The sequence below is a fragment of the Rhipicephalus sanguineus genome, chromosome 10 (genome assembly GCF_013339695.2).
Source record: "Rhipicephalus sanguineus isolate Rsan-2018 chromosome 10, BIME_Rsan_1.4, whole genome shotgun sequence".
NCBI classification, from domain to species: Eukaryota; Metazoa; Arthropoda; class Arachnida; order Ixodida; family Ixodidae; genus Rhipicephalus; species Rhipicephalus sanguineus.
In genome coordinates this window covers 128,499,340-128,513,425 of record NC_051185.1, presented here as the reverse complement: position 1 = coordinate 128,513,425, position 14,086 = coordinate 128,499,340, and the positions used below count along the sequence as shown (strand labels likewise).

General features: G+C 45.7%; 1 protein-coding gene across 1 annotated transcript in view; it reads right to left on the bottom strand.

Moving 5' to 3' along the window:
• LOC119406731 (uncharacterized) overlaps nucleotides 1-10,647 on the bottom strand; it is an 80,000-nt gene extending 69,353 nt beyond the window's left edge. Inside the window, exons 1-2 of the mRNA XM_037673463.2 lie at nucleotides 10,521-10,647; nucleotides 8,261-8,367 (exon numbers count right to left, since the gene is read on the bottom strand). Of these exons, the coding sequence (XP_037529391.1) occupies nucleotides 8,261-8,367; nucleotides 10,521-10,647 (234 nt within the window). The remainder of the gene's footprint in view (nucleotides 1-8,260; nucleotides 8,368-10,520) is intronic.
• Between the last annotated feature and the right edge of the window lie 3,439 nt (nucleotides 10,648-14,086).

The following is a 14,086-nucleotide window of genomic DNA, read 5'->3' as shown; positions in this document are numbered from 1 at the left end:
TATACGTGAGACTTTCTTTATCGCAAATAATGCAATTGGGGTTTCTGAACACGCTCTCGAACTTTGCAAGCAGCATTCCTTGCCTAAAGTCAATATTTAGCAATTTAGTTAAATCGTCCTAATTAACAAATTAGTTAATTACAGAACAAAAAATTGTCTGTAGTGGGCAAGGTGGCTGTCAGCAATTTGCAACTCATTTCACTCGCCTGCCTCTAATATTGTATTTTTGAACCCTTGGCTAAAGATAGCTGGGACACCCTGTATATTGGTTTTATTTGTGTTAATTATTGTAATTTCCACCTTATTGGTTTCTTTAACCCGGTTTTGAGCATCGCTAGCCTTGTTTTAGGCCTGTATTGAACACTTGACCGTGAGCGTCAGGGCGCCACATGAGATCTACGGACGACACGGCGGGGCCCTAAACTACTACGCACTTAATACGAATAAGTGATAACATTCAAATAGACTCTACGGCAAATGTATTAACAAAGCGAAAACAGCGCGCACTACACAAGGACGCAGAAAGAGAAGACAAGACACAGTCAATGAAATAACAACTGAAGGCTCTTGTTTGGCAACATGGTATGCACCTGGCATCAAAATCAACAAGAGGTGCAACACTTGATAGGCGCACATTGGGAGCAAAAATTGAGCAGGAAAACATGATTACCCGGTCCCCGGTAGCAAGCGCAACTTTTTATCTGGAATGGCAATAAAAGGAGTACTCACACAGCTGTCCCTTAGGCTCACGATTTGCGGGGCCTCAAAGGCGTCCGCCCGTCCTGTCGTTGTGTGTTTCTTTCCTTTGTGTTGTGCTCTTTCGCGGCTAAAAGATGTCACTAAGCAAGTACCAACTAGGCCAACAAACAGTCTTGTTAAAAGCAAAATAAGCGTCGGTTGTTAGTTCAGCGCCTTACCTATTCTTCGCCTTCTGCGTCCTTGTAAAGTGCGCACTGCTTTTTTTCTTTGTGATGATGAACGAACTATCTCGAGCAGTGTTATTCAAACGGAATAAACGCAACGCCATCGCCTGTGGGCCGCGAGGCCACGAACCAGCTTATTTTCCCATTGTTCGCCCGAATCTTTCCAAAAGAACTCGCATATTTGCCCTGTCATAATTCCGGGTAGACACATCGAAAGAACAGTGGTAGACGCTGACGCTTAATCGCAAGAACATACATTAACGGTTCTAAGGCGCAGAAAGAAAAAAGAGGGTTGATCCCACGTCATAGGAATCGGTATAACACGAAAGTGAGACATGTCCTCAGAGAAGGAGTTGATTGCTTTAGTGCATTGGTATATCAGGGCATGTATAATGTATATTGTTGTTTGGCAGATGTAGCACCGCCTGATGTGGTCGCACTCACGTTCACGCCTAGTGGCACGTCTCCATACCGACGACTAACGCCCATGATCATGACTAACACATGTGGTAGCCGAAGTTCTTAACATACACGTGGGCACCGCGTATGGTGAATCCCGCGCAAATATGGCACCAAGAAGCATATATGATGATATCTGGGGTTTAACGTCCCAAAACCACGATATGATTATGAGAGACGCCGTAGTGGAGGGCTCCGGAAATTTCGACCACCTGGGGTTCTTTAACGTGCACCTAAATCTAAGTACACGGGCCTCAAACATTTCCGCCTCCATCGAAAATGCAGCCGCCGCGGCCGGGATACCAAGAAGCATATAATAAACACTGATACTCGATATGCACTCTTCCAAAGCGTCGTGAAACGCAAAGAGAAACGCTACGCGCGTTGTGTCTTCCCTCTAGCCTGGCTGTTAATTCTCACAGGGCGAGCGGGTAACGCGCTGCGACAGCCAGGCGAGCGTCGGAGAGCTTTTAAATGCGAAGCATTTCTTAGCAAACTTCTGCGACTTTGAGCGTATCTATCTATCTATCTATCTATCTATCTATCTATCTATCTATCTATCTATCTATCTATCTATCTATCTATCTATCTATCTATCTATCTATCTATCTATCTATCTATCTATCTATCTATCTATCTATCTATCTATCTATCTATCTATCTATCTATCTATCTATCTATCTATCTATCTATCTATCTATCTATCTATCTATCTATCTAGCCGCCTACGACTTTGTGCTCTCCTGGCCGTTTCGTTAATCGGATGTATACCAAAATTGGTGTGTCATAAGATGGCCTTATTACGAACATAAATGACAGGTCATATTATGAAAATAATGACACGCATGTCATGAACAGCATGATTTACATTGCACGGCCTTTGGGCTCCCTGGCCGTTCCGTTAACCGGATGTGTACCAAAATTGGTGTGTCATAACATGGCCTTATCACAAACATAAATGACAGGTCATATCATGAAAATCATGACACGCATGTCATGAACAGCATGATTTACATTCAACGGCCTTTGGGCTCTCACGGCCGTTCCGTTAATTTCATATCTACCAAAATTGGTACGGCGTGACAAGAGTTCATGACGAATATAATGACAGATCCTAACATGCAAATCATGACGCGCATGTCATGTGCAGCATCATTTACATGACATGGTGTCGGGGCGCTCGCGGCCGTTTAAATGAAGGGATACATACGAAAACTGGTATGCATGTCATGTGACATGCATATCATGATTTTCATGTTACCACGTGTCTGTTATGTTCGTCATACAGAAATGTCTCGTCATACCAGTTTTCGTATGTATCCCTTAATTTAAACGGCCGCTAGCGCCCCGACACCATGTCATGTAAATCATGCTGCACATGACATGCGCGTCATGATTTGCAGGTTAGGATCTGTCATTATATTCGTCATGAACTCTTGTCACGCCGTACCAATTTTGGTAGATATGAAATTAACGGAACGGCCGCGAGAGCCCAAAGGCCGTTGAATGTAAATCATGCTGTTCATGACATGCGTGTCATGATTTTCATGATATGACCTGTCATTTATGTTTGTGATAAGGCCATGTTATGACACACCAATTTTGGTACACATCCGGTTAACGGAACGGCCAGGGAGCCCAAAGGCCGTGCAATGTAAATCATGCTGTTCATGTATGACATGATTTACATGCCACGCTCATGGCACACTCGCGGCCGTTTCGCTAGATTGATATACACCAAAATTGGTACTGTGCGACGTGACTTTATGAAGAATATGAATAACAGGTGGTAGCGTGAAAACCATGATATCCATGACATCTATGTCATGGTTTACATGCCACGCTCATGGTGCATTCGCGTCCGTTTCGCTTACGTGATATACATCAAAATTGGTGTTACGCGACACGACAGTATGACGAACGTAAGTGCGACGTGGTAGCATGAAAATCATGACATGCAAGTCATGTACGACCTGATTTACATGCCACGCTCATGATGCGCTAGCGGCAGTTTCAGTAGATTGATATACACCAAAATTGGTATTGCGCGATGTGACTGTATGAAGAACATGAATGCCAGTTGGTAAGATGAAAACCATGACATACATGTCATGTATGTCATGATTTAATTGCCACGCTCATGATGCATTCGCGGCCGCTTCGCTAGCTCGATGTACACCAAAATTGGTGTTGCGCGATGAGACTGTATGATGAACATTAGTGACAGGTGGTAACATGAAAAACCATAATATTCATGTTATGTATGGCATGATTTACATACTCTACTCATGGTGAACTCGCGGCCATTTCGCTCCTTTGATATACACCAAAATTGGTATTGCGCAATGTGACTGTATGTCGAACATAAATGAGAGGTTTTAACATGTGAATCATGTTATGCATGTCATGTACGGTATGATTTACATGCCACTGTCATGGTGCGCTTCCGGCCGTTTTCTTAACGTGATATATACCAAAATTGGTATGGCATGACACGAGTGCGTGATGAACATAAACGACAGGTCATGCATTTATATACCAGAATATGCGTTTCATTGGCATGGTGTACACTAGATTGTGCATGCATGCTTGCATGGCAAACATGGGATATATGGTGGACTAGATTCCATGGCATGAATGATTTCATTTGGCTCAAAGACAAACGAGGCGATGTATGCAGCTCTTTGCTGGCTGCCTCGCATTACATCGATTCCCACAGTGCGTGGCACCTGCCGAATTTTTTTTCGATATGGATGGATGCTATGAGCAAGGCTTCGGCTAAAGCCACCACATCGCGGTGTGTTAAACGAAATTACACTTCTATTGGAAACGCGCCCAATGAGACGGTCGCAGCAACGGCGCGTTTTTTAAAGACGATAGTCTTTCTTGGGGAACTTAAATGCAGAAATTTTGGTCTGTCTTTCTGTCTGTTTGTCTGTCTTTATGTTTGTCGGCACGTCCCTCGATTCAGCCACTCGGCCAAAGTTGAACCACTTGCCCAAGGGCCAGCCGTCTTGAACTGGTACGGCTGTTCATACTTTTGAACGTTGTCGATCAAAAAGTAAATATCATGCATATCTGAGGTGCAACATCACTAGGTAAGTATTAGGTGGCGTGTTCCTTTAATAGAAAATGCATACATACGTAATTTTAAGGACCCTAGTTTCTTAAGCTGCGCTGAAAATGCATAAGAATGGAAGCTTGAGCGAAATGGTATGCGTTCATCTTTGTTGAAACAGCGCTCACTAGACGACGACGAAGTAAAAGAAGGCACAGGACAGGCGCTGCCTGTCCTGTGATTGATTGATTGATTGAAGCCTTTCAATACTGGTGCCTTCTTTTACTTCGTCGTCGTGTAGTGAGCGCTGTTTCAACAAAGCTGAAAATGCGACTGCGCTGAAATTTGCCTTCCTCCGTGCCCTTCGCACGAGCTCATTGTTGTGTTTCGGTTTCGGTTCTGTATTGCACTGTACGAATGCCATGGGTTGGTGTTGAAAAACTTTAGTTTTGAGAAGGCCAAGAAGGTGAAAAAAAATATTTAAAAAATGAAAAAGCAGCGTTGTGGGCGGCCTTCAGGCTGCCGGTTGTGGGCGCCGCTCTGGCGTTCCTGTTTTACCCAGGCGACGTGTAAATAAAAGAGTGTGTGGAGAGTACTCGTTGAGTGCGGACGTTTCTCTGCTTCAGCGCTTCGCGCCAAACCGCGTTTTCGGGCTGGCTGGCGTCCCCGCCGGTCGCGTTGGTCACCGCCGGTCTTCGCCTGCTGCTGCGCCAGGACTACCAGCACGCAACACAGCACTCATGCTTCCCGACGTATTGCCAGATGGCGTCCATATCTCACACAGCGCCTCTTCTATCGTCTTTACACATTTGCAGCGAAGCACGCAGATACGCGGCCAATTTTTTTTGTTTCGTTTTTCGAGCCTGTTGGCACACATGTCACCACCCCGTTAGAAAGGCGACGCTCATAGCATCCACCCATCTATCCATGCAAGAGTACTGTGAGAGGAAAGTGTGAAAGATAAAAGGCGCGTTTATGTAGCCTCCACTATGTGTTTGGCGGTAGCTCAGTGGGCTAAACGCCCCCCCCCCCCCCCCCCAGCCATCATCGCGCACCGAGAGATCGTGGGTTCGATTCGTGTCCACGGAACAGTTTATTACAATTTTTTGCAATAAGGTACGCATTTGGGCTGGTTGGTTCATGATTAATTGTAGAAACAGCGCTAAAAGACGGGACGAAGAAAGGACACAAACCACGGCGCTGACTAACAAACAAATGTGTTTTATTCTTCCAGTCTGCATATATATACTCCGCCACAATCTCAAGGAAACAAAAAGCACAGAAACAAAGAAAAATAATTAGCCTGCGCAGAGGCCAAAAAATCCTCAATCGGACAAAAACGTTAACTCCTTCGGAAGGAGGGAGATCGAGGGGAGGCTGACACATGCCTCTCCGCCATTATAGATATGATACGCTTCAGAAATGACACGCGCCCGTTCATCATGGTACTTCGACAGGAAAATGGAATCTGTAAAAGATGGCTGGCAACCATATTCATTACAGTGAAGCGACAATTGACTATCTCTGGCTTGTTTACGGACGTTGTTCGCATGCTCGCGCATGCGGTCATTAGCGCACCGCCCCGTTTGGCCAACATAGTAACGGCCACAAGAAAGAGGTATCTTATACACAACACTATCACAACATTCAACGTATTTCTGGCGATGCTTCTTGCTGCATCTTTTCGTCTTGGTCTCTCGATTTACTTGCTGACACAGGCTACCAAGCTTATTTTTGGCAGAAAACAACAGTCTAACGCCTGCCCTGCTGACCACTTTCTTCAGATTATGTGCCACCTTGTGCACATAAGGAATAACCACTACTTTTTTCTGCGGATCTGTCACTGATTGAACAGTAGGTGAGCACTTGCTTTTAAAACCGGACACGAGGCTTTCTGCGATGCTGGTCAAGAGCGTTCTCGGGAAACCTGCAAGCTTCAGGCGTGCTACTTGAGAACAAAAGCTCGCTTCGACTAGGTGGTCACAGGACCTCTCAAGCGCCGCCTTCATGCAAGCCCTTGCAATACCGCGCTTGACAATTTTTGAATGCGCAGAAGAAAAAGGGAGAAGGCTCTTTTGAGACCTAGGCGCATAGCACCAACATACATGGCTGTTTGAGAACGAAAGTTCCAAGTCCAAGAAGCGTAGCCTATTGTCTGAAGGATGCTCAGTGGTCAATTCAAATGGGCTTAATTCCGCGAGGAACACGTCAAAAATTTCCGCAGCAGGCTCCAGGTCATGACAGTTAGTGCTATAAAAAATTAAAAAGTCGTCCACGTCGTCCACCGTGCTAGTCTGTCTGAGCTGGCTCTCGAGGTTACGGTCATAGCTGGCTAGTAGAATGTCACTGAGAACAGGGGCGATGCATGAGCCTATGCAGACTCCTTTCCGTTGTATAAAAAGCTTATCGTCGAAACTGATGAAGGTGGACTGCATGTAAAACTTTAAAAACTCTAAAAACTTGTCTACCGTGATTCCACATGCGTTCTGAAACTTAACAACACCGTATCTGTCAATGCAATTACCAACTTCGGCACACACATCATTCTGAGGTAATGAATAATATAAGTCCTTGACATCGACCGGAAAAGCACAAGCACCCACTGGACAGTCATCTCGGAGAAAGGCAGAAACGGTACCTGGGGTCCTTATGAGGAAAGGGTCGTCGATGTCAAGGAGACACAGAAACCTTTGTAGGAAGACACCAACTTCTCGTTGCCAGGTTCCGCGCTCAGAAACGATCGCCCGGAACGGGCAAAGTTCCTTGTGAGTCTTGGCGCTGAAGAAGGCTGAAAGGCTGGTTCCTTTGCACGCCTTCACGGATGATGCCAATTTTGCAAGTCCTGCTTTTTCGCATAGCTGAACAGCCCTTGTTTTCACCTTCGTAAGAACCACTCCTTTCACTTCGTTGAAGTTGCCGTCAATGGCCGCGTCTGCTTTTTCTTTGTACAGACCACGAGGCACCACCACGAATCCTCCTTCTTTGTCAGACAGGAGCAGCTTCAGGTCGGCTTCTCGAAGGACAGCAACCGCTGAACGGAGCTTTACAGTGTTGCCTTTTTTAACCTTCTGAGGCAGGCAGTCAACTCCTTCCCTAATACACCGGTCGACTTCATCTGTCCTTGCTTTACCAGCAGCTGTTCTGACGAGGCCGAGTAGCTCCGTCTTGTCCAAAGCAGGATGCTCACAAAATTTGGGTCCGAGCTTGAGAAGGTCAGCCACGTTCTTCGGGATAGTCAATTATCGCTTCACTGTAATGAATATGGTTGCCAGCCATCTTTTAAAGATTCCATTTTCCTGTCGAAGTACCATGATGAACGGGCGCGTGTCATTTCTGAAGCGTATCATATCTACAATGGCGGAGAGGCATGTGTCAGCCTCCCCTCCATCTCCCTCCTTCGGAAGGAGTTAACGTTTTTGTCCGATTGAGGATTTTTTGGCCTCTGCGCATGCTAATCATTTTTCTTTGTTTCTGTGCTTTTTGTTTCCTTGAGATTGTGGCGGAGTATATATATGCAGACTGGAAGAATAAAACACATTTGGTTGTTAGCCAGCGCCGTGGTTTGTGTCCTTTCTTCGTCCCGTCTTTTAGCGCTGTTTCTACAGTTAATACAGTTTTTTCTTTGCCATTTGTTGGCATTGATTTTGCGGACGTATTTCCGTGACGGAAATACGTCATGAAAATCTTGGTGGACCCCGGCATAAAACACCTTCGTGTTAAAATAATGGTGGGATGGCAGCTGCGTAGAAGTTCCTAAATTTCTTACATTTCAGTGTAATGGCGAAAATGGAACGTATTTTCCATAGAGAAAATTACGAACCCTTTGTATGCCAATGGCCTTGGGTCCGTAGCGTGAGATCAGCATCATAGCGCAGCTGTCGAGCATCTTGGCGCCGAGACGAGCTCCTTTGGCCATCTGGACCACCTCTGCATTGACGAATTGGTCCACGCAAATAGATGAAATCTTGTCTATGCTTGTACGAAAAAAAAAGTTAGGAATGATGAACAGTGCTTTGTCAGCTAGCCTTTGATACAAAGCTATGACGAGGTGTGGTTAACCACGACAGAGCACGAAATATCCAAGTTTGTACAAAGCAAGTTGCTGGATATATGTGTACTGTAAGGAATGTACAGTTGCTACGGTAAACTTGTTTTTTCTGAAGATTTTTTTATGTGTCTCCACTAAGCTTGGTTGCTGCCTTTCTCTTCTCTGTGACGCTCTATGCCTCACAAAACTCGAAACGTTACGTATATAGAGTTCTGTTCTGCAATTTGAGGAGCTATTTTACGACGCTTGTTGCAATATGAACACCGTTACGCGTATATTTAGTCCACACTCAGCTCAGCAATTCTGCCGCAAAATAAGTCTAAGCCTTCATCACTGTTTCGCCCTTTTCTTTGAAAATAATGTACACAAAACTTCGTTAGAGAACTTTAGTGAAGGTCAGATCTGCCGGTATTCATCAGGGTGCTAAACTGACCACCAGCTAATATTACAGGGTATGTTTGTCTCCCAGGTTCAGGGAGGGGATTATAGCGGGCGTTTCAGTTTTCACAATACAGACCTTTTTTTTATAGCTGAGCTGTTTAGATTAGTTCTCAGCCGATTGCTGTGTGCGTAGACGAGAAACCCAATGCCACCTTGGGAGCAGAGGTGTATCTTAAAGCACTCAAGTGGAGTCTCGTGCACTCTCTATGGAATGGTAGGCGAAACTAATGCTTTAGGGAAAATACGACCGCGGAATAACGGAATCAATGTATAAAACAAATTATCTTGGGAAGGCCCGATTTGAACCCAGCCCACGCGTTCCGATATCGTGTTTCTTCAAAAATGGACCGGAACACCCAGGGTTGCATTAGTCAGTCAAAGAACTTTAATGACAGGTCCTGCGAGCTTGTCGGACGGGCAAACGTGTGCGCCTAGATGACGGTCAGGAATTCTTCAGAAACCGCGGCTTCCACAGCCCTCTGGACAGCCCAAAGCTCATCTTCAAGGGCGGCGCAGTGCAAGACAGTCTGCCAGCGCACACGTAGGCTATCGCTGCACCACCAATTGTTTTTTTTTGTCCCACGACATTCTATCTGTTCCAAATTGGCTCTAGAAGCAGTGTTCGTGCATTTACATTTCTTGCATATGTCTATGTAAACGAGGTATGAGATTGCCGGGTTCCGATAATTGCTGGTCTCTAACCAGCGCTAGTCGACTGATTGTTTGTTGCTTAAGTTTTAATGCGATAGCAATTATACGGACAGTCCCGGCTGGTTTTTGCCGTGGCCGTCGTCATGCACGGTATATGTATAAGTATGTATATATTATAAACGTCGCAAAGAAAAATAATTCAGAAAAATGCTTCCAAAGCGCGGAATCGAACCAGCGACCTCTCTATCCGCAGCGCGTGGCGCTAACCACTACGCCACAAAGCGCAGATCCTTCAGGTAGCTAACGGCGAGCCTTATATACACACCCTTTACCGCTGGCAGGACTTAGAGACAGCAGGCGCGTATAAGCGTTTCTTAATTACCAGCGAGATGGCGCGAGGAGCGCAACGGGCGCATTTAAAGGTCGTCGGCCAGCTCGCTCGCTTCTTCTAATATTTGCGCAGGGAGAACCTTGCCCTTCCGCTGTCTGCTCGCGCGGTAGTTGCTGCCGGGGGGGCAGATGTATAGCAGCGCGTCCATCAAGGGCCGCTGTTCTTGCTATTGCATTTATTGCTTCCCTCTTGCGGCGAAACTGGGACTTTTTTCTTAAGGTGGTGGGAAAACGCACCTTTGCAATTTGTAGTGTTGTGTGATGCCATTGGATCTGACACAAGCTCAATTAAAACCAGCAGATAACGAAGCCAAGCAAGGCATAGGTTGTAGTAACTGGGATGTGGAAGTAAAGGGACGAAAGGGCAACATGCCTCCAGCAGGAACCAAACCTGCAACTTTGCACTGCAACCAGCATAAACAGTTCACCATCATCTTTCTTATGACCTGCCAAATTGCACTCATTCGCGCAAAATATACATCGTGAAAACAATCAACAAAGTCTAGTGGATCCTGCAAAGTGCACTTAAATGTATATAGAAAGCACTTACTGAACTTCTCCTCGCAAAGATCGAATGCTTCCGACTCCTTCGCTCGAAGTGAACTTTTCTGCGCAGTACGCGCTGGGTAGTACGTGAGCATCAGAATGCAGGCGACAGTCCTAAGAAGGGCGTCCATGGTGTCGCACTGTAGTCCCTGCGTAGTAACAGCTGTATGTAAGAGATTTAAGCAAACACCGAATAAGCATACACCAAGGACAGCACCAGCCATTAATGTCGATACCCTTGAACAAAGAAGCCATTAATGTACTCGATTATTTGAGCGAAACCGTCGTTGTATGCCCCACTGGGACAAGTGCGCATTGTTATCGAACACAAGAAATCATCTCCATTATCTCCAATGGCATATCTTCGGAAATAGCACTAATTATTCATTGCACACTTGTATACTTTCTTATTTTATCTGAATCGACTGCACAGAAACGCGCCGGCGTAGTGTATATATTGTGCGTGCGCAAATAGCGGCTCGCGCTTCTCAGCTGAGCCGATTGGGCGTGCGTTACGCTGTTTACACAGTCGTCTTACTCATATTGCAGCAAAGCTTACAGTCATATTCTTCTGGCGCACATTTATCTAAAGCGCAATTTTGGTCTCATTACTGTGCACGAGCTAAGCGCATGAAATGCCAAAGGAGAAGACTGTAAGCAACGCTTCGGTAACTGCGTATCCATTTGTCAAGGAATCTGCAGAGGTCACACGACTCTGTATGCCACAGCGGCCACCCCTGCACTGAGGTTCATTGCAAATTGAGTAGCAATTATTTGTCGGACACAGGTTTTTACTGTTAAATATTATGGGCATCAGAAAGTATTCTTCCTGCAAAGTTTTAACCACAGGCACTTCGACGTCAATTTTTCAAAATCGAAGAGCAGTTCGCTGCGTCGTGTGCACTAGCAGGTGGTGAAGAGGAAGCTCTGGTTCTGATATGTCTACCCCACTTTCTTTCATTTGAAGGCAGGCAGCCAACAAAAAATACAGACTATATATATTAGCCCAAAAAAGTAAAAATGTGTATACTGGAACAATAGGTACCAATCGAAATTGTGCATAAATAAAAGCATAAATAAACATCGCAATGTACAGTACATAAGTTCACAATGTACTCCAAAGAGTTTATATATGTGGCATAAGAAGGCAGCATAAAAGTATAGAAAATGCAACATAAATATTTAAGACAGAACATCGACACGTCACCGCAAGCAGCACCACGTTACGAGAGGCCCCATGGTGTCACGGGTAGCATGACACGAGCGCCAATGGTCTGGGCTGGGGAAGGTCCAGGCAGTGACAACGCAAAAAAGTGGCCAAAGAAAAAAAAACTTTTAATTCGCAACGAAGACAAAGCATGCGGTCGAAGAAGCCCTCGACACTGGATGCGCCGGTGTTTTATAAGCACTTGAGACGCTAGGAGGTGAAGGGTGCAGCTCCGCGGTTCGGACGCGTCCAGTGTCTTCGAGCAACGCCTCTCTGCTTTGAGGGACGCCAGCGAGAGAGCACTGCACAGGGGCTGCGCGTTTTAATTCAGCTCTGCGGTGGGTCACACCACGTTCATACTGGGCCGGGGTAACGCTATGCTGATGGAAAAGGGTCAGCAGCCACTGTCCGGAGGGATACGTTGCAGAAATCTGATGTGCACGTTGCTGGATGCGCTTGGAATTGCTGCCAGCCCCATAGCGCTCGCGATGGCACCGTCCTGGAAACTGCACCGCGACAAAGCGATGCCGTAACACCCACTTGCACACACCGTTCTGCACACCGCACTACCACAGGCCGCCTTCTCCTAACAGCTGTGAGAACTCAAAACGGTTCCGACATCGCTGTTCGCTCTCAGCAGCAGCTCCATCCTAATAGTTGCTTCAGTGGAGACATGTCGGTGAAAGCAACCTGCAACGCCAGGCAATTAACCCGTACACCTGCCAGGCTCATTTTAAAACAATCAATAAAGTTTGCAGGAGAGAGGTAAAAAAATTCACTGCGCAACGCACTAGCCAGGAACTCAATTCGCAAAATTAAAAGAATACTATTTTTGCACAACTTAATAACATTCGTCGAAAATATTTAGACGCAGTTGGAAATGCATTCAGGCACGCTTGTTATTAGAAGCAACTGCTTAAGCCACAGGCATCAGCGCTTAGTTATTTCTTACAACGCATTTCAAAACTGAATTGCCGCACTGCAAGGCTCCAGCGAAAAACGCGTTTGCTTGAGATATTTTTTCAGGTTTTTTTAGTTGGTCGATGAAGACGCCTTTCTCGATACTGGCGGAACGAAATGGCATTTCTCTTGTGCAGAGCTACATGCTTTCTAGAACTCACTTCCCACACAGACAGAGTCCTGCAGCTTCAGAATGGTTTCATTGACTCCGGGTCCTTCACAAACTGCGCGTTGTCGACCGGGAGCAAGCGTTCGAGATTACTGCACGATCACGGCAAGAAAACTGCAAGCTGTCCTGACAACACCTCATTTAAATCCGCAGTTTGCCCTTTTACTTCCGGAGACGCGGATCCGTTCTATACTCGGCAACAATTTATCTTGGCATTGGAGCGAAGGCTACGGAGGCGGGGCATCCGCACATTTTTGTTACTACGCAAGTAGTTCAGCATCTTGCAGCCGATTTCAGGTCGAGTTTCGGTTTCGCTTGCTCGCATCGCTAGAGCGTTTAGCACTACGTATACATGCAGAATAGGAACATAGCGAAATTGTGATCAGTGTGCGTAGATGCATCTACCTACTGTACTGTAATTGTCACGGGGTTGTTACGTTGACGAAGGCAGCAGTGGGCGTGTCGACGATGAAACTCCAAACAATTTATGTGGCCGAACTTGTGGCCGGGAAACGAGTCAGTCAGAGCGTCGTCTGTCAATCATTATGACAAGTGGTAAAGCGTGTCGGCTTAGTGGTAAAGCGTGTCGGCTATTACACATGTTCTATCGAATGCTCCAGCGTTATCGCTGGAGCATTCGATAGTCTAGACTATTAGCGTACCGCGTGCAATCTTAACGGAAAGATCTAAAACAATCGTGGCGCTTCTGTAACATCGCATCGCGGTCTGTGCGGAGCATTCTAAACAGTTTTTGCGGGTGAAGCCTGAAGACAACAAAATAAGGCACATGACAACAAGATGAACCTGAATAAGGTGTTTGCTCGATTGTAACGCGAGAGGCGACTTTAGGAGCAAAAATTTTGGAGAAAAAGCTCGCATTGCTTTTGAATAGATACGGAATGCAAGTACCATGATGCCGCTGAATTGGCTTTAGATTTAAAGAGAGCTCACGCTTAATTAAAGAGACTGACGCAGATTATTTGATCAATCTTCGCTGGTCACACATCTTCACAGAGCGTAACGGCCACTGATGTTTTTCCATCTGTACATGCAGTATCTAACAAGTATTGTCCATAATACCGATTGTCACTGGCAGAAAAAATAAAGCATAAAGAACCGTTCATATCTTTTATTGCTTAGCATCCAGGCGTGATTTGAAAGAGCACGAAAGCAAAAGGAAAGTAATTATATTTTACAGCACAAGAAGGCACATTGCGAATAAAAGACCAAAAGT